Genomic DNA, 25,514 nt, shown 5'->3' with positions numbered 1-25,514 from the left:
ATTCGCATACGTAAATTTGAGTATTTGCATTTGAAGATATCTAATAACATATATGTGATATATACATATACAGTGGGCCACAAAAGTATTCGGATACTTATAAAGTTGGTCCAATATTAGATCCATACGTGAATATACATATATTTCTATGTATAATTTGTTAATATTTATTAATCGCGGATTCATTTTTCTTCAATTTGAAACCTTGAGTATTCCGTCATGGATGAGGTAGTTCTGAAAATAACTGATTTGTGAAAGTTCTTGTTATCCCTCGTTGACAAGATTTGGTAGTTCTGAAAAGAACTGATTGGATTCACACACCATTCTCTCTCTCTCTCTCTCTCTCTCTCTCTCTCTCTCTTACTCTTATTATTAATATGTACAGTACTACTGCTATTTACACCACCACCAGCACCACCACCATTACTACAACTACTATTATTGTTATAACAGTACTTGTAGTATTTCTAGTATAGGTAATACAATATATGACAACAAAATAGTAATGGTACTATAATACTATTACTATTCATTTGTCTCGTCAATCGATACTACGGTTCAGGTTTCTTTCAATATCCGCCGCTTTTTGGTTTGTACTAATGTAGGAATGTCAGGATCTATGTCCTGACAAGTGGTTATAACGAGGCAATTTTTCAAATTTGAATCGGTTAATCTACTTCTGAGAAAAGAGCTGCTCACACACATACGTTGAGGCAAAATTGGATTTTATGGTCGCGGCAAGCTGATGGAGTTGAGGAAATCTGGTCCGTGGTAGATGTTTGTAGAATTCTAAAACATTTTCGTACTGTCCATATTTCAACTTGAGTAATCTATTATTTTGCAATTCTAATATGTCTAATTGTAAATGCGCTGGAGCCAAATCGCGTCACATTGAAATGGAGCTACTATGATACTTAATTCTTTATCTATTTTCACGACATCTTGAAAACGCGAGGAAAATTCGTCATGCAGAGTTTGTAATATATCGGCGTACTTATTGAAATTGAAATTATTTCCTACGGAGACTGATTCTAATTTTGGAAAATGAGTTGTGACTTGAGTCCGTAGGTGGCCCATGAATAAATGCAATTGAGCTTTAAATAATTGAATGCTATCAAAAAGTTCTATAACTGTTCTGTCTCTACCTTGTAACGATACATTGAGTTTACTCAAGTGATCGACAATGTCGGATAAGAAAGCAAGGTCCCTTATCCAGGCATTGTCCTCAAGTTGAGGAAGTGGACGTTCCGCCCCATTCATAAATATAACAATTTCCTCACGAAGGTGAAAAAATCTATCCAAAACTTTTCCGCGGCTGAGCCAACGAACTTCTGTATGATACGGCAGTTCGCCATACTCAGCGTCCAGTTCCTCCAAAAATGTTTTGAATTGTCTACGTTTACTGCCATTATGTCTAATAAAATTAGTAGTTTGGACAACAACTGCCATTACATCGCTTAATTCAACGCGTTTAGCACATAAATACTCCTGGTGAATTAAGCAATGTATAGCAATTATTTCCCGAGGAATTGCTAAATTTTTTACCTTCGATTGAATGCGGCCTACTAATCCGATGAATCTACCAGCCATAGCGGGAGCTCCGTCAGTTGTTACTGACACAAGCTTATCCCACTGCAAATTACCGCGTTCTATGACCTCTTCTACGCATGAGAAAATATCCTCGCCTGTCGTGCTTTCCTTCAATGGAAGGAAATCTAGCAATTCCTCCGTAACTACTAAATTTTCATCTACCCCGCGGATAAAAATGGCAAGTTGTGGCGTACCAGAGATGTCCGTGCTCTCATCCAGAGCTAAAGAATACGAAACAAAATTACTTGCGACGTTTCTTAATCGGTCTGCCACATTGTTTGCCATTTCTTCTACCCGGCGCAGTATCGTCATACGTGAAAGTAAAATACGTAATTAAAATTAACTCAGACAAAGGATACGGAGGGTTAATTGAGATTTGAAAAATGTTTAAATTGTTGTATGCAATAATAATAAGTTTGTTCAAAGTTATAATGATAGCAGAAAGAAGGGTTTAAAAAAGTTTGTTGCTGGCGAACATGATTCTGGCTGTCGTAGTCATCGGAAACAAAAAGCGCAAAATGTTTCTTAATCTATGAGTATGGTTATCCTGTGGACTAGAATGAAGTAATTATTTACAAAAATCCAATTTTGCAACAGAGAAAACTAACAAATGCTTTTCCAAAAAATTAATGTTTTCATTTGAAATACAACCATTTTTGTGCTTTTCAACATTTTTCCTTCATTTTAGTTCATACGATAACCACACTCATGTAGATTAAGAACATTTGTACGTTTTTTGTTTCAGATGATTACGACAGCCAAACTCATGCTCGCCAGCAACAAATTTTTTTTCAAACCCCTCTTATTAATACCATTATAACTTTGAACCAAATTACTATTATTGCATACAAAAATTTGAACACATTTTTCAAATTTCAATTAATAAAAGTACAGAGATTGGAATTATAGTACTCAATACATTTCTTTTAAAAATTCCCGACAGTGTGCCTTACTTTCGGAGCGTCAAACTCTGGAAACCCCTGCGGCAATCTGTGACGCTCCGCTCCCACTACTCCTACCGCTCCCCACTCCGTTGGCGGACTCGCTTGTTCTTGAACGAGCTCGAATGTGCGCTCGCGCCCGGAATTGGGGGTCCTGTGCACCCCTGAGATAATATATGGCGCACAAGAAACTCGGTAAATGAACGAAAAAGTTGTACATATTGTTAGTCGTCTTTGAGGTTGCTGATACCAAATCCGACATAAGATTTGTACAATTAATTTGTTTAAACAATTTGTTAAAGACTAATACATATTTGTTTAGTTATTTTCCCCGCAGAAGACGTTTATATGTATTTGTATCTAAACATGTAATTTTGCAATCATTTGTTTAAACAAATCTACTGGAGGTCAGGGACTTTTTGACATAGTCGTGACATTTTCGCTTGCTCAAGATTCTTATTTCTATCTCTTTTCGAATAATGACTATATTGCATACATTTACATGTAGGAAGATTTTAAGATTCTAGTTAAAAATTTGGCGATTGATTTGTTACGTCCTGATAGGACTTCCTGTAAATCACCCCGAGCGGTTGGAATGATTTACCGGGTTCTTGCTCTATCGAAGGGCTGAGGCCCACCTTGACTATAAGTAGTATAGCTAGGCGGGTTATAATTCAAATTTGAGTTTCAAGGTCATGATAAGGATTTTCCCTGACCTTGAAATCCAAATTTGAGTTTGAAAATTTTCAAAATTTGTTTTTGCCGGCGGGCGGCGGCGGCGGCGGCGGATGGGGTCATAGAGATGACGGAGTGGTGGGGGGTATGGCGTGAGAACTGATATCGAATCAATCGATACCGAATCGATATCGAACCGATACCGAAGTGCGTGGAGGGGGAAACCCGCGGGTGAAGTCGGTAAGGAAGGAAATATCAATTTTAAGATATTAATATATAACGAAAAACAGAAACATTAGCCTTTCCCGAATGGTACATATACCGAAACCAACGGAGCGTCACATATGTGACACACGCACACACACCATGAGCCGTTGCCAAACGTCAACGCGTACGCATGAATCGTGGAAAGAATTATGGTGCCGGGAAGAGAAAGAGGAAGACGGGTAAATAAATAGAGAAATAATATGTTGTAAGAAATTATATATTGTTACATTAATAAGAATATAATAATAATATATAATAATAATAATATATAATATATAAAAAAAGGAAAAAATAATGAAAATATAAAAACTAATAGTGTGGGGGTGACGGGGGTGATGGGGGTAAAAAGGAAAAAATATGAAAAAAGGAAAAAATAACAATAAAAGAAAAATAATGAAAATATAAAAACTAATAATAATAATATATAATGTATACATGAAAAAAGGAAAAAAATAATAATAACAGAAAAATAATGAAAATATAAAAACTAATAGTGTGGGGGTGATGGTGGTGACAGGTGTGGTGATGCGACTATCTGCACCATCGGCCGCCGTGGTCGCTGTAGCACCCGCAACACTTCATATGGCCGCTGTCGCAGGGGCCGTAACACCCGCTGCAGCGGCACGGGGTGCAGCAAGTCCTAGAACACACAATCAACCATATAATATTGACACATTAAACTTATTGAACATCAAACTCACAAAGCATTGCAAAGTATTACGTACCTGCGGAGGCGGCGGCGACCGCGTCGGCGACCGCGACAGCGGCGAAGGCGACGTGCATCGAAAGTGTATTGAACATGTATCAAACGTGAATCGCAGCACTTTGATCGCATATCAACCGTGTATCGAACATGTATTGAACTACTTTGAACATGTATCGAACGTGAATCGTACCACTCTGAACGTGTATCCAACGTCTATCGAACCACTTTGAACATGTATGGAACATCTATCGATCGTCTATCGTACTACTTTGAACATCTATCGAACCACTTTGAACATGTATTGAACGTCTATCGTACCACTTTGAACATCTATCGAACCACTTTGAACGTGTATCGAACGTCTATCGTACCACTTTGAACATCTATCGAACGTCTATCGGACCACTTTCAACATCTATCGAACATCTATCGAACCACTCTGAACATCTATCGAACGTCTATCATACCACTTTGATCATGAATCGTACTACTTCTACATAATAATTACAACTATCGTCTTAATCTAGCGTACATGCAGAAGGTTGGAGGCTGAGGAGGGTGAAGAAAAAACAGTTATGCATTAAAAATTGATTATATTTTATTTGTGTATTTCTCTTTGGCGTTTAGACCACCTAACCGACAATCTTAAAAAGACATTACATACATAATATGGGCAAAGGCCGATAAATTAGGCCTCTGTCACTTCGCGATGCGCGCTATCGGCAGATGGCACATCGCGCCCGATATCTATCGATGTCCCCACCGCGGGCTCTCCGATTTTTTTACACCGCACTCATCAAAACTGTGCGTGACGGGAAAGTGAATGACTTCCAGGTTTAGTCTTGATAATCTTTCTTTTATTATTAGACGTCGAACAGTCAACGGTGCCGTTCGTACTGTTCGCTGGTTTTGTCCTGACTGCCTTTGTGGGTTCTGGGCGCGGATCTTTCGGGGACCGTCGTCTCTCGCGCCGTACAGGATGTTTATACAATAACGTATCGACGACGGTCCTCGCTGCTTTCCGAGAACCCCTAAGATGCAATCGTAGCGCTACGCATCGGCGCCGAAATTCGATACGTCGCCGATATCGCTGATGTCGCCGATGACCAAACTACAAGCCTGGACGTATTGAGGCGGCGTGCTCATTGGACGTGCCGCCACAAAACCAAGTCGCGCCATGAGAGCGCTCTCTTTGGTACCGTACCCGACGTGTAATAAAGTTCTACTCAGTGTGTGCATCATCAACCAAGTTAATTATTATTAGTTGTTCTCCTATCCTCTCTAAATTTCGGAAGTTTCTGTATACACCGCTTCTTTTAGACAGTTTATGCAGCGCTGTCCAACGTAGGGGTCCCTCACGCACCTGCTTCCCCTTCTAATCTGTCTTTCGCGCTACGTGCCCTCCGTTGTCAAGCAGACCGCGCGACGCTACGTAGGCTGCCATGACGGGCTAGCCGGGCTAGTGGCTGGTCTGTCATGGTCGCCTCCTTAGCGTCGCGCGGTATCCCTAACAACGCGGATAAGAGTGGGAAAATCCCGAGCTTATTTTGACATTTATGTGGTGTATGTATGTAGACATGTATAATAATTAAGGTTTGTAAATATTTTTTAAATGACGAAATCGTTTATAAATATTAAATTGTTATTAATTTTTAAACATACAACAAATTACACATTCCTTAAAATTTGTAACTAATAATTGTGTTGAAATGTTACGGAGGTACTTGCGCTCCCATAAGCAAAAAGAACAAATTTTTCTTCAATATATTTACTTTGCAGTTACTAAAACAATTTGTAGAAATTTAAATAATTATAATGATAATACTATTTTCTTGTGCATTGTCATATAATACAAACACTATTTTACATTTAAATATCACATCGATATTATCATACCACATTATACGTCTTCCGATGTGTATGGAGTGACAAGCAGATGCGATTGCTGAAGAATAGGAGGTGAGAAGGTGAGAGAGTGAACGTGCGAATGTGGAGAACGAAAGGAAGAAGGGAGGAGGACCTCGGGTGAAGGGCAGGAGAAATAGGTGGGCGAAAGGCGAAGAGAGTGAGCAGGAGAAGGAGCCGTACGACGTTGAGGTTAGGAGAACGGTTGGTGTAGGTGAGAAGGGGAGAGAACGAGAAGGACGGAGCATAAGAGGTAGCGATATCAGGCGGAGCGGGCGGGAGACAAATAGGTAAGCGGGAAGATTTGAATGAGATTGGGGGCAGAGTAGCGGGAGAGGAAGAATAGGAGTTTGGAAGAGGAGGGAGAGAAGATATTGAAGGAGAAGGAGATAACTGGGAAGTGGAAGATGCCACTGGGTGACAGCAAGGCAGGTAAGGAGGGGGAAGAGGGAAAAAAAAGGGAAGACCGTCAAATGCTGTGAGATGGGGGAGGAGCAGAGAGAATAGTACAAGCAGTACAGGCAGTTTAGGGGAATGGTGGAAAAGGAAAAGGGAGGAAGACGGGGGAGAAGAAGGCGAGGAGGAAGGGGGAAGAGTATGCGTTTGAGGGCAGCAAGAAAACTAGAAGATCCCCGGATAAAGGGTAGGGAGGGGAGAAGGGAGAGATAGAGAAGTTGCTGGTAGCAGTGAGGAAGGAGATGAGGGAAGGGTTCGAGGAGGTGAAGGGACAAGGAAGGGGAATAAGGGAGGAAATGAAGAAGATTCAAGAAGAAATTAAGATGGGAGAGGAAAACTGGACGAAAGAGAGTAAGGAAATGTGGGGAAGGTTAGAGAGGTTAGGAGAAAGATTGGAGGAAGTGGAGAGAGGGGGGAGGGCGGAAAGAAATGGAAGGAACTGGAGGAAAGGATTAGTAGGATGGAGAGAGAAAAGAGGGAAGGAGAGGAAGTAGGAAAATAGGTGATAGGGAAGATGCAGAGAATAGAGAAAATGCTGGTGGAAACGGAGAAGGAGGAGAGGAGAAGGAATATTATGGTGAGGAGAGTTAAAGTGGAGGAAGGGAGGTGAGAGAGGGGGTGGAAAGCATTATTCATAATCTCTTTTCTCCTTCAGGAAATAGGAGCAAGGGTGGAAATAGTAAGTGCAAGAAGGACACGGGGAGGGAGGGCGAGGGAGGGCGGGGAAATAGTAGTGGCGAGACTGGGGAGCATGGAAAACAAAAGAGAGGTGATGGAGAGCAAAAGGAGGGGATAATAGCGCTTTAATAGTAAAAATAAGGAGATGGGAAGCGGGGGGAGCACTATAGGGGGGTGACGCTTATGCCGACGCTGTATAAGTATGCGTGTTGGTGCTGGCGAATAGGCTGAAAGAGGAAATGGAGGGAAAAGAGATATTGCCACCGACTTCAGGGAAGGGATGGGGACGATAAATAACATCTATGTACTGAATTACCTTATTAGCAGGCAGATAAGCAAGGAGAAAGAGAAGATGGTTGCTCTGCTCATAGACCTGAAGGTTGCGTTTGATTCAGTGCACAGGGAGGTGAGGAAAGGAAAGTACGATAATGGAAAGTGGAGTAAGGGAGCGGCTGCGAAAAAGAGTAGGGGAAGTGATAAGGGAAACGAGGAGTATAGTGAGAGTAGGTGGAAAGGCAACGGAGGCCTTCTGGACGGCGAGGGGGATCAGACAGGGGTGCCCAATGAGCCCGTACCTGTATAACTTGTTGACGGCGGACATGAAGGCGGAAATAGGGAAAGGGAAAAAGGAATGAGTTGCAGGTAGCGGGAAGGAGGGTATTGTCCGAAGCTTCGTTAACGAGATATTAACGAAAACCCCCGACCAATCAGAGCGCGCGCCTTCCGCCCGAGCTCCCGCGGTGGCGTTGGCTACGCGGTAGGTGGCTGCACTTGTACTACGAACGTACGAACAAGCAAGTCGGCATGCATCGAAGGAAACCCCGTTGCACAGCTTTTTTTAAAAAGCAGAATCTTAAATAATAATTGTTTGAAGTGTGAGGGCAAGAAATAGGTAAATTTCACTTTCAAATGAGGCATAAACGAAAAGGTAATGTAACAGAAAATGGACGACAAGTGATCGTAATTCGTTATTGAGGTAAAAATCTGTAGTTTAATAACGGCCAAAATAACTAAATTAAAAAAATAATATTAGGTGTATGAATAAATTCTTTCCAATTGGAATTACATAATTCGTATAAAGCTACCGAATTTCTATTGCGGTGTTATTCGTAAGCTGCCAGAAGAATGCCAAAAGGTAATTAACAATAATGGAAATTATTTCAATGATTGAGTTGTTTTCATATTTATTAAATCCAACTGTTATTGTACCCTAAAATCGGAAAGAATTTTTTTCTACACCTAATAATCACCAATAAATTACATAAAACTCACCCTTTCGGACATTCCTTTCCATCCTTTCCTTCCTTTTTGGAAACATGTGTCACTAAGTAGGTCACTATGCCCATCCTGGTCATCGGTGGACGAAAAGATTTATGGTAGGGTTGCGCCCAGTGCTCAGCTGATCGCAGGTATACGACACCACCCGAAGGTAAGGATCGCAACGTCAAGTGCGTCCGGGTTAATGTACCGAATATGCACTTCACGGCACGGCCACTAACACTGATCACTTAATTTACTTTTCATGGAACGTGTTGTTCCTACGTTATAAAAATTGGTGGCCCAGAAAGGGGCCGATTACTGTTAATTGAGCAGTTGCTCTATGTGGCACCCTCAGCATCTATTCGCGCCTCAGCACGTACAATCACCTGTCTTTGGGCGGCCTGCAATGTTTGTGGCGTTATATTTGCCACTGCAGCGTGAATTCGCACGACTATGTCTTCCAGTGAATCCACTCATCCTGAAATGATTGTTGTACAACAAATACAAAACGAAAGGGAAAAAAGAATACCTATAAAAAAAAGTAACAGCAATAATGAAATTACCTTCAGTTAGCCCCAGAAGATAAAATCCAGCGACGTAATATCCGGTGAACCTGGGGCCACGCAACAGGACCGCCGCGGCCGATCCATCTGTCCTGGAAGGTTTCATTTAGGTAGTCGTGGGCAATTGTGGCGTAGTGATATCCAGCCGCGTCTTGCTGATAGAACATGTTCCGTTGGATCTCATTTGGAATGTGGTCCATGAGATCCGGCAGAACATGCTCTAAAAACAGTTTATACGTTGGGCCGTCCATCTTGTCTGGCAGCATGTACGGCCCAACGATGTAATCACCACAAATGCCGGCACATACATTAATCCACCAACGGACTTGTGCTGCGCGTGTCCGAAGCGCTAGTGGATTCTCGTTGCTACACAAATGCCGATTGTGGGAATTGAAGCACCCTTCCCTATTGAAGAGTGCTTCGTCCGTCCACAATATGTATTTGCAGAACGACGGATTCCGTTGTACTTCTCCCAACAGCCACACTGAACCCGCTGGTCGCCAACCCCGGGGTGCAAATGTTGATCACATAGCTGTAAGGATGCAACGTGTTTTCCCTCAGAGTTCGGTGTACCGTCATTCTGCTGGCACTAGAAGAAAATGCAGATACATCCATTATTAAATAACATTCGTTTTCCTTAATTAATAATTGCTGCAGTTATCTTGTACTGCGACTTACTCTAGGCGGCGGTTCCGCGTGGCTCTGGGTCTATCCATGTCACTGCCTCGCGGCATCATCGACCCCGTCGAGTGTAATATTGACTCCAAACGCCTAATCGTACCCTCGCTTGGGGTTTTGATGCGCGGGTATTCCCGTGCCAACGCTCGCACAGTAGCACTTGCGTCCCCGTTGTTCCAGAACAACGTACACCCAGAACACCGCGTAATATTCTTCAGCAGAGTAGATTTCTGGGACGAGATTGCTAGTTGACTGACAGGATTTTTTCCAATCAACTTCCTCTACCCCCAAGTAGTTTCTCTCGTTCCATTATGAGTTAACTCCCAGCAGGAAAAGATGCTTTAGGTAAAAAGAAGCCAGCACATTTTCGAAACACACGTGCTATGCAGAAGTGCAACGAACGATCCATCCTACACTTTCACAAAAGCCCGCGCTCCGCCCTTTTATTGCCAATGTACCCTTTGTTTCGCGATAGGGTTCAAAGAGAAGAGAAACAGAAAGTCTTCGAGTTGCTATAAAGAAGAAAAGGCATACCAACCCTGTTTCCGTTTTCCAATATCCTGAGGTCACGTCAGCTACGAGGCGGAACCAGCTAAGCCATAAATTACCCAAAATAAATCGTTCTCTACCGCCGACTCGCAGGACAATATGGTAATAAACCGCGACCCTGGCGAAATGTTTTGGCCCATCAGCCTGATTAATTTTAAATACGTCTCGCGGAGATAATCAGGAAGAAAGGGGGTACCCCGCTGACTGCGCGTAGTCCCACCTGCTTCGTCCTTCCTTCCAATTAAAGGCAGGTCCCTTATCTCTCGAGTATAAGGACACGCTCGAATTTCAAAACAAACGCACGCATTGGCGTATTCCGTGCGAGAAAAGGTGGGCATGAAGTCCGATTGGTCGTAACCTAAAAAAATCTGCCCTGCATCCCTCTGAAGCGGCCACTGTCTTGAAGAGGCCCTCTTCACAGCAATATCCCCTCCCTGAAACCCACCTTCTCTCGCACGGAATAGAGAGATAAGGAATCTGTCTTTAATTTGAAGGAAACACGAAGCAGGCGGGACTACGCGCAGTAAACGAGTTACCCCCTTTCTTCCTGTATCTCTCCGCGAGGCGTATTGATGTTGGATATTACTTTTTAATTGCTAGTTCCCAAAAATTAATCAGGCTGGTTGGCCAAAGCATTTCGCCAGGGTCGCGGTTTATTACCATATTGTCCTGCGAGTCGGCGGTAGAGAACGATTTATTTTGGGTAATTTATGGCTTAGTTGGTTCCGTTTCGTAGCTGACGTGACCTCACGGTATTGGAAAGCGGAAACGGGGATTGGTATGCCTTTTCTTCTTTATAGCAACTCGAAGACTTTCTGTTTCTCTTCTCTTCGGGCCCTTTTGAACCGAAACACGTGGTGTCTGCTGTCTGTCTCGAAGCAACGGGTACATTGGCAGTAAAAGGACGGAGCGCGGACTTAGGTGAAAGTGTAGGATGGGTCGTTCGTTGCACATCTGCAAAGAACGTGTGTTTCGAAAATGTGCTGGCTTCTTTTTACCTAAATCCTCTTGTTCTGGTGGGAGTTAACTCATAATGGAACGAGTGAAACTACTTGGGGTAGAGGAAGTTGCTTGGAAATAATCCTGTCAGTCAACTAGCAATCTCGTCCCAGAAATGTTCTCCGCTCAAGAATATTACGCCATGTTCTGGGTGTACGACCGGAACAACGAGGACGCAAGTGCTACTGTGCGAGTGTTTGCACGGGAATACCCGCACATCCAAACCCCCAGCGAGGATACGATTCGGCGTTTGGCGTCAAGATCATTCTCAACGGAGTCAATGATGCCGCAAGGCGTGCATAGACGCTGAGGGTGGTCACATCGAGCAACTGTTCAACTAACAGTGTTCGGCCCCTTTCGGGGCCACCAATTTTATAACGTAGGAACACGTTCCATGAAAAGTAAATTAAGTGATCAGTGTTAGTGGCCGTGCAGTGAAGTGAATATTCGGTACATTAACCCGGACGCACTTGACGTTGCGATCCTTACCTTCGGGTGGTGTTATACCTGCGATCAGCTGAGCAGTGGGCGCAACCCTACCATAAATCTTTTCGTCCACCGATAACCAGGATCGGCACAGTGATCTACTTAGTGACACTGGTTTCCGAAATGGAAGGAAAGAAAGGAAAGGAATGCCCGTAGGGGTGAGTGTTATTTAATTTATTAGTGATTACTAAGTGTAGAAATAAGTTCTGTTCGATTTTAGGGTTCAATAACAGTTTGATTTAAAAAAAAAAAATAAAAACAACTCAATCATCGAAATAATTTCCATTATTGTTTATTACCTTTTGCCATTTTTCTAGTAGCTTACGAATATCACTGCGATAGAAATTCGGTTGCTTTATACCGATTATGTAAATCCAGTCTGAAAGAATTTATTCATACACCTAATATTATTTTTTAAATTTAGTTATGTTGGCCGTGATTAAACTACGGATTTTTACCTCAATAACGAATTATGATCACTTGTCGTCCATTTTCTGTTACATTACCTTTTCGTTTATGCCTTATTTGAAAGTGAAATTTACCTATTTCTTGTCCTCACACTTCAAACAATTATTATTTAAAATTCCGCTTTAAAATAAAACTGTGTAACCCAATTTCCGTCGGTGCATGCCAACTTGCTTGTTTATACCTTCGTAGTACAAGCGCAGCTGCCTGCCGCGTAGCCAACGCTACAACGGGAGCTCGGGCGGAAGGTGCGCGCTCTGATTGGTCGGGGGTTTTTGTTAATATCTCGTTAACGAAGCTTCGGACAATATTTTCGCTAAGGAAAAAGTTGTTTCAAATCAGCCCCTGAGTCACTCCTTTCAAGGAACTCCGACATTTTTGGGACACCCTGTATACTATTCGGACCCTAGAGTCTCTCGCGGTAACTTCTCATCGGAACACAGTAATTATGCTGTTCTAATTCTTTAGAACACACAGAATACTGATGCATGCTCTGTAAAAAAAATCCCTTTCGGCGTGGTTCTAAAATGATAAAAAGTGGCATTGTCCATTGTGAGACATTTACAAAATATATTATATATAAGACGAAATGCTAATGATTACAGATCTCTCCGAAAAATATGTGACTCAGCTAGATGTAGTCGGCTCTGGGATGCAAGCGCTGGATAACGACGCACTCCCGAGTTCTGTCGGTGTTGAAGCATTGGGACTAATGAGCAATCAATTGGCCAGTATTGGTGATAAGTCTTTTTCGTAAGTTGTAATTATATATTTAAAAATAATTCATATCTATAATTTTATTCAGTTAACCAAGTGAGACATCTTATAGAGATCCTTTCTCAGCCGTCATCAGTGATAACTTTCTAACTTACATATTTAGGTGGTAAATGTGTACTTTAGGGGAGGCATCTCTAATGACCTTGACCTTATCATATGTTGTCAAGGTCAATATTCTGAACAACTTTTCTTTATACATTACCCGTCGGTCATCCTTAATTTCCGAGATATTTGCGAAAAACATCAGTTAATTTTAAGGGGTCATTCTACTTTGATTGGCCGAAAGATAAAGCTATTTTTAAAGATTTTTTCTCGATAAATACAACATATAATCAAATAAATCGATTTGAAATTTATTAAGCTACTCTTATTTTATAGAAAAAATTTTTAATTTTTTTCATATGTTTCTGTATATTGATTTTCAAAGATTTTTTATATTTTTTTTCATATGTTTTTTATATTATCAATGTGACACCTACAAAAAAAGGCTCGTAACGTAGGTGATTTCCCGGCATTTCCTACAATTTTTATCGAAAAATGACCGAATTTTTTTTCGGGGAACATTCGAGAAAACACTCTTTTGGGGAACTTTTTCTTTCCAACCGACGCTATTTTGTCATTAATAAAAAAAAATTGTTAATTGAGCTACGGGTGATAGCCACACGCATACATATTAAGAACCTTTGCGAATTTTTTATTTCAGATAAGCCTGAGCCGTGAAATCACCTAGCCCACGAACATACCTCTTTTTGTAGGTGTCACATTGATGTTATATAAAAACATATGAAACAAATTAAAAACAATCTTTTTATTTTTTTTTGTATAATATAAGATTAGTTTAATAAATTCCAAAAGATTTATTTCATTATATGCTGTATGTACTCAGAAAAAAATCTTTAAATATAGCTTCTGTAACGTCCAGAATTGCCGGTCCTGGACGAGAAGGGATGATCTTGTGCCCCGTCGTCTTCGACGTAACCGTAATTCCTAAGGCCGGTTACGCGCTATGGATTAACTGTGCGGGGCAGGAAGAAGAAAAGAAGAGGTGCGTTTCGTCTTGGGACCGTCAGCCAGACTCATCAGTAAACAGCCGACGGACCCTGCGCTAGATATACACGAGGCCTAAAAGGAAATAACGTGGAACTTTTATATACACGAACGAGATTAGAAGTTTGGACTTGTGAGAAAGAGATAGGAAGATTAGACCTCTAGCGGCGCTGACAGGGACTAACCGGCGCGATCCATGGTGGGGCTGGGACGTCACACTTCATTTTTCGGGCGATCAAAGTAGAATGACCCCTTAAGTTACAAGTACATTTAGAAGTAAGTATAATTAATGAATTTCAAATATTAAATTTTTAAGAATTCAATTATCAAGGACGAGTGATTGGAGTAGGTCTGCGTTAGTTTTCTTGGCGGGGAATGGGTTTCGGTTATCCCCCTCCCTGCCGAGAAAACTAACGTCAAACCTACTCCGATCAGTCTTTCTTATGGGATGGTTTTTTGTGGGAAATACATGCATAAATATTCCAACTTAACATATGTATATCAACTTCATTGCCAAACAGATGTTCCTTCGTGTTCTAGGTATATTAGAATGTTTCATATTACAGAGTTAAAATTAAAATATTACATTTTTTTTACTTTGTTCATGCCCTAATTCATATTGTTGCGAGCACCGGGTATAGGCCCGTGCATAGCCTGCTGGTGCTCGTAGCTGAAGATAGAAGAAGGTCGGCCCTCTTCAAGAGGACGATCGGAAGGCCGACAAGAAGACGGTCTTCTACCGAACGCCATCCATAGCGTTCGAACGTGCGGGTTGTACCTTTGTAAACTATTGCTCTGTGTAACAATATAGTTGTGTCGTGTGTGCGTCCGTCTAATAATTATTCTACTCCTTTGCGTCGGGCTGGTCTGCGGTGGAAACGCCCCGGCGCAACACTATTGATATAAAAAGAATATCTGACAAATTTTAGGAAGATTGAGTAATATTTAGAGGTTGCACACTTTGCACACTAAATAATATGTAGTAGGCTAAAGAAACACGATTTCCAATGATAATTAGTTTTATTCTCAAGTCCTTAAAAAAGAAACAAAACTTCAAAGAAGACTTAGCCTTAGATGTATTAGTTAAAATGTGCAAAAAAAATCCTCAAACTCATCTTTAAATATACAATATACATAATATTATTATTATTATTGTTCACACTTATAAAAATTCTGTACCTTATTATTTTACCCACATTTTTAAAACCTGACAAAGCGAAACTAACAAGGAAACATATCGAACTCGAAAATTCTGATTGTAATGAAACTCCGTACGATTGTAGAGCATGTCGGAGTATGTAAGAAACGATTTTTTTCTGCGGAAAAACACTCTGAGGGGGTGAAATCAGCCCCCAAATTTTCAGCGATTTTTCGTTTTTCGAGTATAATTTTGTTACGGTGCGAGGTAGAAGAATACCGTAAATGGACAAAATGTTCAGTGTTTGATGCCGTATAACGCGCTGCAAAATAAATGTTTGTACGCCCAACAATTTATAAATAAATTAAAATTTTCGTTATTTTACATATAAATTCTAACCGTGAGGGTTGGAGACGATCTTTTTCCGTGTAAAAGTTATAATTCGCAATGGTTTACTAAAATGTAAAAGGAAAAAATTTTGGTTCATTTGTTTATTTGTTTACAAAAATTTTCCGCCTTTGTCCATATTACTACCATCTGCCACTTGACAATCCAGGATTTCGATGAAACTTGATATACAAGCACACCATTTGGAACTATTCGACAAGTATTTTTCTGTATCAGCGGAAATTCATGTTTACAGGGTGAAACTACTCCCTCAAGATTTAGGGGTGGGAACCTTCTAAAACGTATAACCGAAAAAGTTCAGTATCACTGATTTTCACTGGAAGAAAACCCGTTGAAATAGCAAGGACAGGGTTAGGTTTGGGTTAGGTCTGGGTCGTGGCTGTTCCAACCACGAAGAGTAAAAGGAAAGTGTCCGAAACTGCAAGCGGATTAGGAAGGCCCTTACACGATAGTGGGCAAGATCAACGACGTCATCTACAGGATTCAACGCTCGCCTAGGAAGAAGTGTAAGGTGGTCCACGCACGTCGCCTTGCAAAGTACGAAGGGCAATTATAACAAGGATGAAGACGTCGAGGGACAATTCTACTATCAAGACGCAGGAGAGAAGACTAGAGTTTAAGTTAATCAGTGGACTGGGCTGCGGAGGCTACCTTCGTAGCCCAGCCCCCTTTTCCTTGTATTGTTTCAGAGAGCACGAAACCCCACGACGAGGGACAAGGTGTCGGGGGACTGCCACCGCGGCCTGGATTCGCGCTCTCGAAAAGCCCTGAATGTGCCACAATAGCGTGGTGGTCCGCAGCGGAGCGCGGACATACGTGAAACCGCTCCGGTAGTCCCCCCCCCCCCCCAGAAGTGAGTCCCATGAGCTCCCGGAGCCGGCCCCGGCATGGAGGATACCATGGGATCCCTGGGTTGCAGCAATGCGGGGTGGACAGCAAACGGGAAATGGCACCCCCAATCACCAGTCGGACAAGCGGTGCGTGGATCGGCTGGAGGGGATGTCGCGGAGACGGGAGCGTTAACAGGACGCACAGGACGGTCCCCTGGAGCAGCACCACATGCCTAGAAAAGGAATGGGGCCATCAGGATGCCAAGGATTGGAGTACTGGAGGAGTATAGAAGAAAGAAGAGTGAAGACTTCACGAGCTGGGAGGACTGGACGGATTGATCGGGGAACGGGCCGATAGCAAGCTCATTGTTTAGGTGTGAGCCTCTGCTTTCGTGCTCGGCTTGCCTTTCTGTCCTCCAGGTTCTCTCGGCTCCAACGTCTCTCAATACCACGATGGATCTGCTAAAGTGTTGTCGCCCGTTTATTAGGCAACCCTGAAGATAGCTGTCTGGAGAAGTACCAGAAGGAATCTGGATTGGCGACATCCGAGGGAGCCCAGAACATCGCGTCAGCCGGAGACGCGGCCGCGAGCCGGAGCAGTCCCAGCAATCTGTGCGCTAGTGAGGAGACGGTTTTCGCACTTCCGCACGCGAGGGACCCAGGTGCAGGAGGAAAAAAAAACGGAAGAGAAAGGAGGCGAGAAAAATAATGACAGTTCCGACCGCCGGACGACAGGATTCCTCCACCCGTTTTTGCCGAAGAAGAGGACGTGTCGCTGAAGAAGAGAAGCCTTTTTCAAGAGAGAAGCGCCCAAGAAAGAAGACGCAAGTGGAGGGTAAAGACGGGAAAATTCTTCGGGGAATCCGCCGTACCCACGCCTTGCCCAGGGTTTTTGGGTGGTTTTCCCCTTGGGCGTGAAGGCGAATGCCGAGGCGCCGGACGGAAGAGGCCACGCAGCGTTTTTCCACTCTTTCGGACCAGGGTACGGCTGCCAGCAACGAAGAGGCTGCAGCGGTCGGGACGACCACTCTTTCAGAGGGGGAGGCAGTGTTGCGAGCACCCTTTGGATGGAATCCAGGGCCTGCTGGTGCTCGTGACAGGAACAAGAGGACAGCGAGAAGAAGGCGATCGGATCGATCGCCTGTCAAGCTGTCATTCCATAGCCAAACGCCATTACGTGCAGACGCATCGACACATATATTTCTCGCGCATTAGAGATTGTATTCGGTTATATCTGTTACTCTGTTCTTGTTTAATGTTCTGTTGCTTTTGCTGTACTATCTCATTAAACTCCTGTTATGCCGAGCCGAAATTATAACAGTATTCTTTATTTTCGTCTTACTTTCGGCCTGTAGAATCACCCCCATAGAGTATTGACTATCAATAATTTGTATCCACCCTGTATAGTAGGATGGATCGCATCCGCAAATTTCTGGTTCAAATCTCCGAACTCACATCGTTTCGCTACCATGCTTTACGCGTCCGCAAGCAGGCACGCGCCCCCCGCTCTAATCTAGCCCCAACCAATACTAATATCCGGAACAAATTGGAATGTGGAATGCGTTGTGTCGAAATAAGTCAACAAAAATACTAAAAGTTTTTTTATTAATATCTTGGAAATTATTAAATTTCCGAAGCAACAATTTTAGATTTAGGGTCCACACACCCTCCCTACCGCTCCCCTCAAACCTCGTATCGATCGGCCACTGGGGCCATTCGGAAGTATAGCCGAACTTTATAAGAGTAATGCAAATGCATTGGGGAGGTATTTGTGATGAAAATTAGTTCAAACACGACTTCACGCGGACTTTGTTTCATTATACACTCCTCACATTAATTAAAAGATCACCTCTAGGTACCCGAAAAATATACGCAAGTTCATATGGTCATAACTCCGACAAAAATAGTCGACAACGTAGACCGAAATTTTAACCGAATCGAAAAAGTCAAAGATGCGTCTTAAGGGGTTATGCCTGTCAGCTTTCGAAAACGAACGCGATTTTCAAGAATTTTTTGTGGAATATCTACTGTATCTTTTATTACAACTATTTGCTTATTCTAAAAGGACATATTTGCAGCAACTCTCAGTAATTTTTTTTATAGAAGAACATTAAAAAATGGACGAATAACAGCCATTCTCGCGAAAGCTGTGTTGATATCGATGAGCAAGATATTTCGAAAACCACTGTATCGATTGGCCTAAACTTTTGCAGACTTCTTTTATATACCAAAGACTTGTAGATGAACGAAGGATCTTTTATTTTAACGAAAACTGTATTTTTAATTAACGAAAAACGAACAATTCAGACATCGGAAAAGCGTGGTTTTGCATCAAACGGCCGCCATTTTGTCAAAAACCAACTTTTTGAAAAAGCCTTCGTTCATCTACTGAATTCAACCATATATTAACAGAATGTTTTTAAATTTTTAATTTTAGCTGATCCAACTCAGGGAAAACTTCCTCACCGCACAGCGCCTTTATCAAAACAGTTTCCGCGAGAATGGCTGTTATTCGTTCATTTTTTTAATGATTTTCTATTACAAAATTACTGAGAGCTGCTACATATATGTACTTTTAAAATAAGCGAAGAGTTGTAAAAAAAATATACAGTAGATAATCCACAAAAAATTCCCGAAAATCATATTTAAAGAAGAAATAAGAAAGTAAAGAAGAAAGAAGAAAAAACTGATGTTTCTATTGTTTTTTTTATGAACGTTCCACGATAATTTCTTCGCTTGCTAGAAGCAACTAAAGTAAAAAGAAACGGGTTTTCCTTCAAAGTTGAATAACTCGGCAAAAAGATCTCACAAGAAATATATTACTCTTTTTTATACTGGAACGTAGCCGCTTTCGACTGGTGTAAATAGAATTTGTGTAAAAAAGTTCATACTCCCCGTGGAACTTTCGCAAGTTGAAGAACCAAGTACTCTTTATATCGTCATAACTTTGCTGAAAAGGAATACAGCTAAAATCTGAAAAAAAACATCTGAAAATAGGAATTCCACGCTTTCAAACCATATTTTCAAAATATCGATACGAATATTTTTGCCGAAGTTATGACCTTGTAAAGTTGCGCCTATTTTTCGGGTTTCTAGAGGTGATCGTTTAATTAATGTGAGGAGTGTATAACTGTATAAGTCATAAAGTGTGTAATTTGTATATGAAATTCAGAAGTAGGTAATTCAAATTATGTGTAAATAAAAATGTTGCTCAATTATTGGGTGCACTCTTATGAAAAACTAATAGAAAATATAGAAGTTTAAATTTTCATTAATATGGACATATGTTCAAAACGAGAAACGAAAATCTCAGGTCTTAAAAGTGTACAAAACAGTACTCCTCTTTTATTAACATATACTGTGAATAGCAACAGCTTTTAAACTGTTACCTGTTTAACTCTGGTTTTAAATGGAGACATTAATTGATTATAAACTATACGGAATTAATGGACTCTTTCCATTTCTACGGCGCTTAATATGGGTTAACAATTTTTTCGTCGTAGAATATACATCTCGTGTATTGAACCAGGGATCGTTTAAAGAAGAAGCATTTCAATTTTCAGTAATAATAGATCCCTAGATTATGTTTATGTAAAGATATATGTTTCACTTTTTTTTAAAGATAAAAAGAAACTTACAATTCCATCGGTTCTGTTATTAGAGGTATTGCGGACAGTTTGCGTTCATTGGATCTCAGTTACAACTCCTTGGAAGATGTACCTCTTAAGGCCTTTCGGGACCTACGAAAATTGAATTGGCTAAATATGCATAGGTAAATGGATAGAAACTTAATTCAATAGTTTGGTTTTATTAATAATTCATGAAGTAAATAAGATGAAAATTTGTTCGCATGAGAATGCAAATAAACTGTTTTATAGATAAAACGATTAAAGAAAGTGTTTATTTTTAGCAATCATTTAACATCATTGGACGGTGATTGGGGTCACATGAAGGAGACATTAACGAACGCTTTTTTCGGAGACAATTCAATCATCGACATACCAAAACTTTTCTCCACATTTGGGTCTTTGGTCTGGCTGAATTTGGACAATAATAATATTGAAGAACTTTCAGAAGACAGTTTACCTCCTAACATGCACACGTTAAGTTTAAACAACAACCTCCTCAAATCTTTTCCATCTTCATTAAAAACATTGAAGGGCCTTAGGTGGTTGTATCTAAGAGGCAACGACTTTAAAAGTCTTGAGTTACCTGACTTTAAAAGTTTAAATTTGGAATTAGTTGATGTCAGTGAGAATTGTATTGAATGGATTCGTGCATCAAGTCTAACGAATCGAACCTTAAAAATCAGAGACTTTAACTTAGACAATAACAAGTTGAGCTCCTTAACTGCTGGGACTTTCGACCGTCTGGACATTAAAAGAATTCATCTGTCTTCGAACTCGATCAAAAATGTTGACAACGATGCTTTTCGAGAACTCGAGGATACTTTGGAGTATTTGAATCTGGAAAATAATGAGCTTCCAAGTGTTCCCGGAGCTGTTAGCCGATTAAAGAAACTTTCCTATTTGTACCTTGCGAATAACGATATAAAGAATATTTCCGGAGACACGTTTCAAGAGTTTGCAGAAAATTTGAGGGCTTTGTCACTCGCCACAAATAACTTAGACGCAATTCCTGTTGCAGCATTATCCGGGTGCGATGACTTCTCAATTATGGAAATTAATGACTAAAACAACGTGGATTTATATGTAAGATAATAATTCAATGATACACATTTTCGCATTTCTCCGCCATAGATGCCAGAGACTATTACATCTGAATCTGGGTTACAATAAAATCTCCCATATTCAATCCGGTGATTTCGAATGGGCAGAAGATCTTGAAATTCTATTGCTTAGGAACAACATCTTAACGAAATTAAAAAGAGAGACTTTCAAAGGTGCAAGTAAGTATTAAGTCATATCTTTCCATATTAATTCCACTATCGTTAATCACGTTCACGCTCGTCCCGAACCGTCACCGTAGATCTTAGGTCAAGACAAATCATTACAGCTATGAACCAAATCATGAACAATTCCTTGTGCAAAAATGAGTCTAACAAGGAGACCGCACAGGTTATGCAATCGGTTCTGGAATGAGACTGGGTGGACATTGTAGTGCACACCTAGTGTTACAAAACCGTAGAGGGTTTTTGTACAGTGGGCCTTCGTTTTCGAGAAATTACTGTATACGACTATCCCTACGGTCAGATATGATCGGAGCTCTAACTGCCATTAAAGTCTATTCGATAATCTGCAGCCCGCGACGTCTTCGGCATATTTTTTAAATATATAAAAGCACTCACACTTATAGACGTAGTAAATTTAATACATCATCGATAATGATAATAATATTAATATTGTTGCACTGATATTATTTGTAATTTGCGGTTTTATTATATTTATATTATATCTGCACTTGTATTATGTTTGTACTTTGTGTGCAGTATTATTGTAATAATATATATTATTAACATCGTTACAGCGCAAAATAATTTTAGGTGCAGCCATTGCATTACTACGATAAGAAAAAGAAAAAAAAAACAAGCGCGAACCAGGAATCGAACCGAAGACCTCCAGCACCGTAGCCAAACATCTTAATATCGCAACTACGACCGTTGCTTCCTAAGAATGTTTGCACAACTGAAATACTACTGTCGCGCAAAACTTTGAACTCAAATTTCTCGAAAACGAAGGCCCACTGTATAAAAACCCTTTACGGTTTTGTAACACTAGGTGTGCACTACAATGTCCACCCAGTCTCATTCCAGAACCGATTGCATAACCTGTGCGGTCTCCTTGTAAGCTGCAGAATTTTACAGTAGTACTTCAAAATCTGCACGGAGTCTATGATTCATAAATCGGACGATCGATATCCCCACTATATTCTAAGTATCGCTGGACAAGCGATCCGTCGAACCACTGCGCCCAGCGCAACGCTTCAAAGCGATGCCGAACAACGTGTCCGGTGTGTCAAGTAACTGCTCCTGTAACATGAAAATTTTCTTATTGTAGCAGTTCATCCTCAACGGTTCCGTGAAACCATTGTGGTGTTAGGTTGGGATAACCGATGGTAGGGTATCCCCTAGAATTGAAGGTACGATACAATATATTCCTTATGGTGTGCTAAGGAAGTACTATTACTGCACAGAAAGAAGGCCCCTAGCAGGCGGTGTAGTCCGCCGCTAGCTCCGCCTGAACCCCTGTCTGTATGCATAGTAGTAAGTAGATGTGGCCGGTTCCGCCAATAACAAAAATACGTGTGCCCTGTCTTTAAAGGGGTAGGCTACCATCAACAGTCCAAAATCAGGCCCTTTTTCAAACGCATATTCTGAAGTAATAAATGAATATAGAGATAATTTTTTATTAAATTTTTAAGCGTCATTTCGTTGACTTTAATGCGCAAAAGAAATTTTTTAAATATATTCATAGGAAAAAAAGTTATAAATATAAATGTGAGAGCGTGTACGCGATGCACCGTTCGATGGTGAACACGATTCCGGACAGGTGAATTACCTAAAACACAAAGTAAAGACATTTTTATAATCTGTAAGACAGTCTCCATCTTGTGCAGGAAGCAATATTTTTATAAACAAATTAATACAAGTTTTACGTTGATGTTCCCGATTTTATCCTATTTTTGGGGAGAAAAAATATTTTTTATCTTTTTTTAAGAATTTATATTGAAGGTATCAAAATTAAAATGTGCTCACAATACATGGAGGGGAATAGTTCCCTGCAGCTTGCTGTAAATTTTCATTCAAATCGTTGGAGCGGTTTTTGAGATTTTATGTTCACCGTTTTGGAAAACGTAGATTCTGGGAAACCGCGTTTAAAGTTGGACATCGTTATCCAATCTCACGTGCAGGCTCTTACATTTTTTACTGTAATTCCTTCAATTTTGGGAATTTCGGAGCCCGGTTGCGCTTAAAATAAGAAGAAAAGTTGTAGCTAGCGGAATATGCAAACATCCTAAAAACCAATTTTCAAAAATTTTTAGGGTAACCTACACCCTTAAGATTGTGCTGAATTAGGTGACAAAAACCAATCGTCACAACGGCGAACTGCACCGCCTGCCAGGGGCCACCTTTCTGTGGAGTGTTACGTCCTCATATAGGACTTCCTGTAAATCACCCCGAGCGGTTGGAATGATTTACCGGGTTCTTGCTCTATTGAAGGGCTAAGGCCCACCTTGACTATACTTACCGGGAATATGGAAGGTGACAAGGGGTTGAAAGAATAAAGTACAGGGGGTATAAGGGAGAAACGATAAGAATAAATATATTGTTACATAAATAAGATTATCCTACCTCGAGACAGCGCTTCGTCTCAGCTGTCGCTCGCTGTGTCGCTCGGGTGTCGCGCGGCACGCTTGCCGACTCGTGTTTCGGTCGCTCGCGGTGTCGCTGACCCACGGGTAGGTCGTGGTCGCTCGCTGTGCTTCTCGGATGTCGGTGGCCTAGAGCCCGTCGTACCGCACTGTCTCTAACGTACTTCTACGCGGTCCTACGTCGGTCTCGATTGACGCGCAAGGGCTCTCCCGGCTATGCCGTTTCCTGTGTGTCGGACGGAGTTACCCTTCTTACGAATTACTATCGGCCGATCGCGCTTCGCGGAATCTGCGTGGAGACGTGGCCGCGGTATCTAGACGGTCCTCTGGTCCGTCGCGACTTCCTAACTCGAGCACTCGAATAATAATGAATCTTTTAGCGGCTCCCGATCGCGGGCCGAACCTCGAACGATCCCTACGAATGGGGGAAACTGCCCCGTCGGCAGCTGTCGCTTGCTTCACCAATTCCCTGATTATTGAGAAATAATTGGGGAATTGGGCCGAGCGCGGTCGCTGTCCCCATCGCTGTTGCCACGGGCTCAGCACCACTCGATTGCTACACGCGAGGCGATTCCGCTGGATCGCCCTTGCAAAACAAAAGCGACGCGTGGACAGCAAGCACGGGATGGACCTAAAGGGCCCATGTAACAGGAGTAATAGTATGGCTCTCCGAGAGGGTTGACTTTTCTGCCCTGGGGTATAGGATGGCTCTTTGCAATTTTCGGTGGTACGTTTTACGCATGGGGCGACATTCGAAAGGTGTTTTCATAAATATCACTAGCCCTTTAGAACACTAGTTCATCGGGGTCGTCTACAATCCTCCGCAAAATAGCCTGAGTGGGGCTGACCTGGATGCCATCACGGGCGTTGGTTGTCCACTGGTGGTCGGTGGCGATTTCTATGCGCGGCATTCCTCACGAAAAAATCTTACCAATAACCAGTGTGGTGTTGCTCTGCAACAGCTTGCGCTTACAGAATAATTTCCCCTGACTCGTTCACCTTCCACGGTTCCCCTAGGTAGAATCCGTCGGTTCTAGACATATTCCTGGTATATAGGGAAGGAATTTTGGCGAAATCGTTGTCTTACAAAGATATTAAATAATGTAACGCCATTTGAGATATGGACTGGCACAAACCCATATGTGGGATTCCTGCGAATTTTCGGTAGCAAAGTAATAGCTGACGAAAAAGAAAATGCAAGTTTGAAGCAAGAGGCAAGCCCTACGTCTTGGTAGGCTACTCATCAGAGTCTAAATCATACAAACTTTAGTTACCTGGTACAAAAACAGTAATAATTAGACGAGATGTTCGTTTCCACGAAGTGCTGAACAAATTAAATCAATTTGATGATCGCGATGAAACTCCATTTGACTTCACAACGGAAAGTGAAGAGAAAGAACAAGTACATGTTCCGATGGAGCTCACTTCAAACGAAGACGACACTGACACCAATGAAGAAACTAGAGTCGAAGAAACTTCATCAGAGGGAGAATTCCATGAAGAAGTACCAGAAGAAAAACACCAGGAAACTAAGAAAAGGGGACCAGGATGACGAAGGAAGATCAAAACTGGAAAAGTTGGAAGACCAAGAAAAATTTACCACAATGCAGTAAATCAGGTGGTTGATCAGACATTATCCGAGTCATAAACCGTAGACGAAATAATGACACATTATGACTCAGAATTACGACTAGCTGCAATGGAGTTAGAGTACATGTCACTAATGAAAAATGATACTTGGACTTTAGTAAATTGTCCGGAAAA

At 41.5% G+C, this 25,514-nt stretch overlaps 1 protein-coding gene across 9 annotated transcripts in view; it reads left to right on the top strand.

Annotated features, from left to right (window-relative positions):
* Window positions 1-25,514, top strand: part of LOC143368024 (uncharacterized) — a 113,401-nt gene that overhangs the window by 51,794 nt on the left and 36,093 nt on the right. For 6 of the 9 annotated variants that reach the window (XR_013085124.1, XM_076810355.1, XM_076810352.1 and 3 more), the window contains 4 exons: window positions 12,824-12,971; window positions 20,080-20,190; window positions 20,329-21,075; window positions 21,179-21,327. Coding sequence is in view for 8 of the 9 variants with exons in the window: in XM_076810352.1 (XP_076666467.1) it covers window positions 12,824-12,971; window positions 20,080-20,190; window positions 20,329-21,075; window positions 21,179-21,327 (1,155 nt within the window). In the remaining variant the exon portion in view is untranslated. Of the gene's footprint in view, window positions 1-2,560; window positions 2,727-12,823; window positions 12,972-13,917; window positions 14,319-20,079; window positions 20,191-20,328; window positions 21,076-21,178; window positions 21,328-25,514 lie in introns of those variants that run through there. The other 3 variants (XM_076810353.1, XM_076810356.1, XM_076810357.1) reach the window with 3 other exon arrangements.

The sequence above is a fragment of the Andrena cerasifolii genome, chromosome 4, assembly GCF_050908995.1.
Source record: "Andrena cerasifolii isolate SP2316 chromosome 4, iyAndCera1_principal, whole genome shotgun sequence".
In the NCBI taxonomy this organism is placed as follows: Eukaryota; Metazoa; Arthropoda; class Insecta; order Hymenoptera; family Andrenidae; genus Andrena; species Andrena cerasifolii.
The sequence above is the reverse complement of the archived record's forward strand: the minus strand, read 5'-3'. Positions and strand labels throughout refer to the sequence as shown.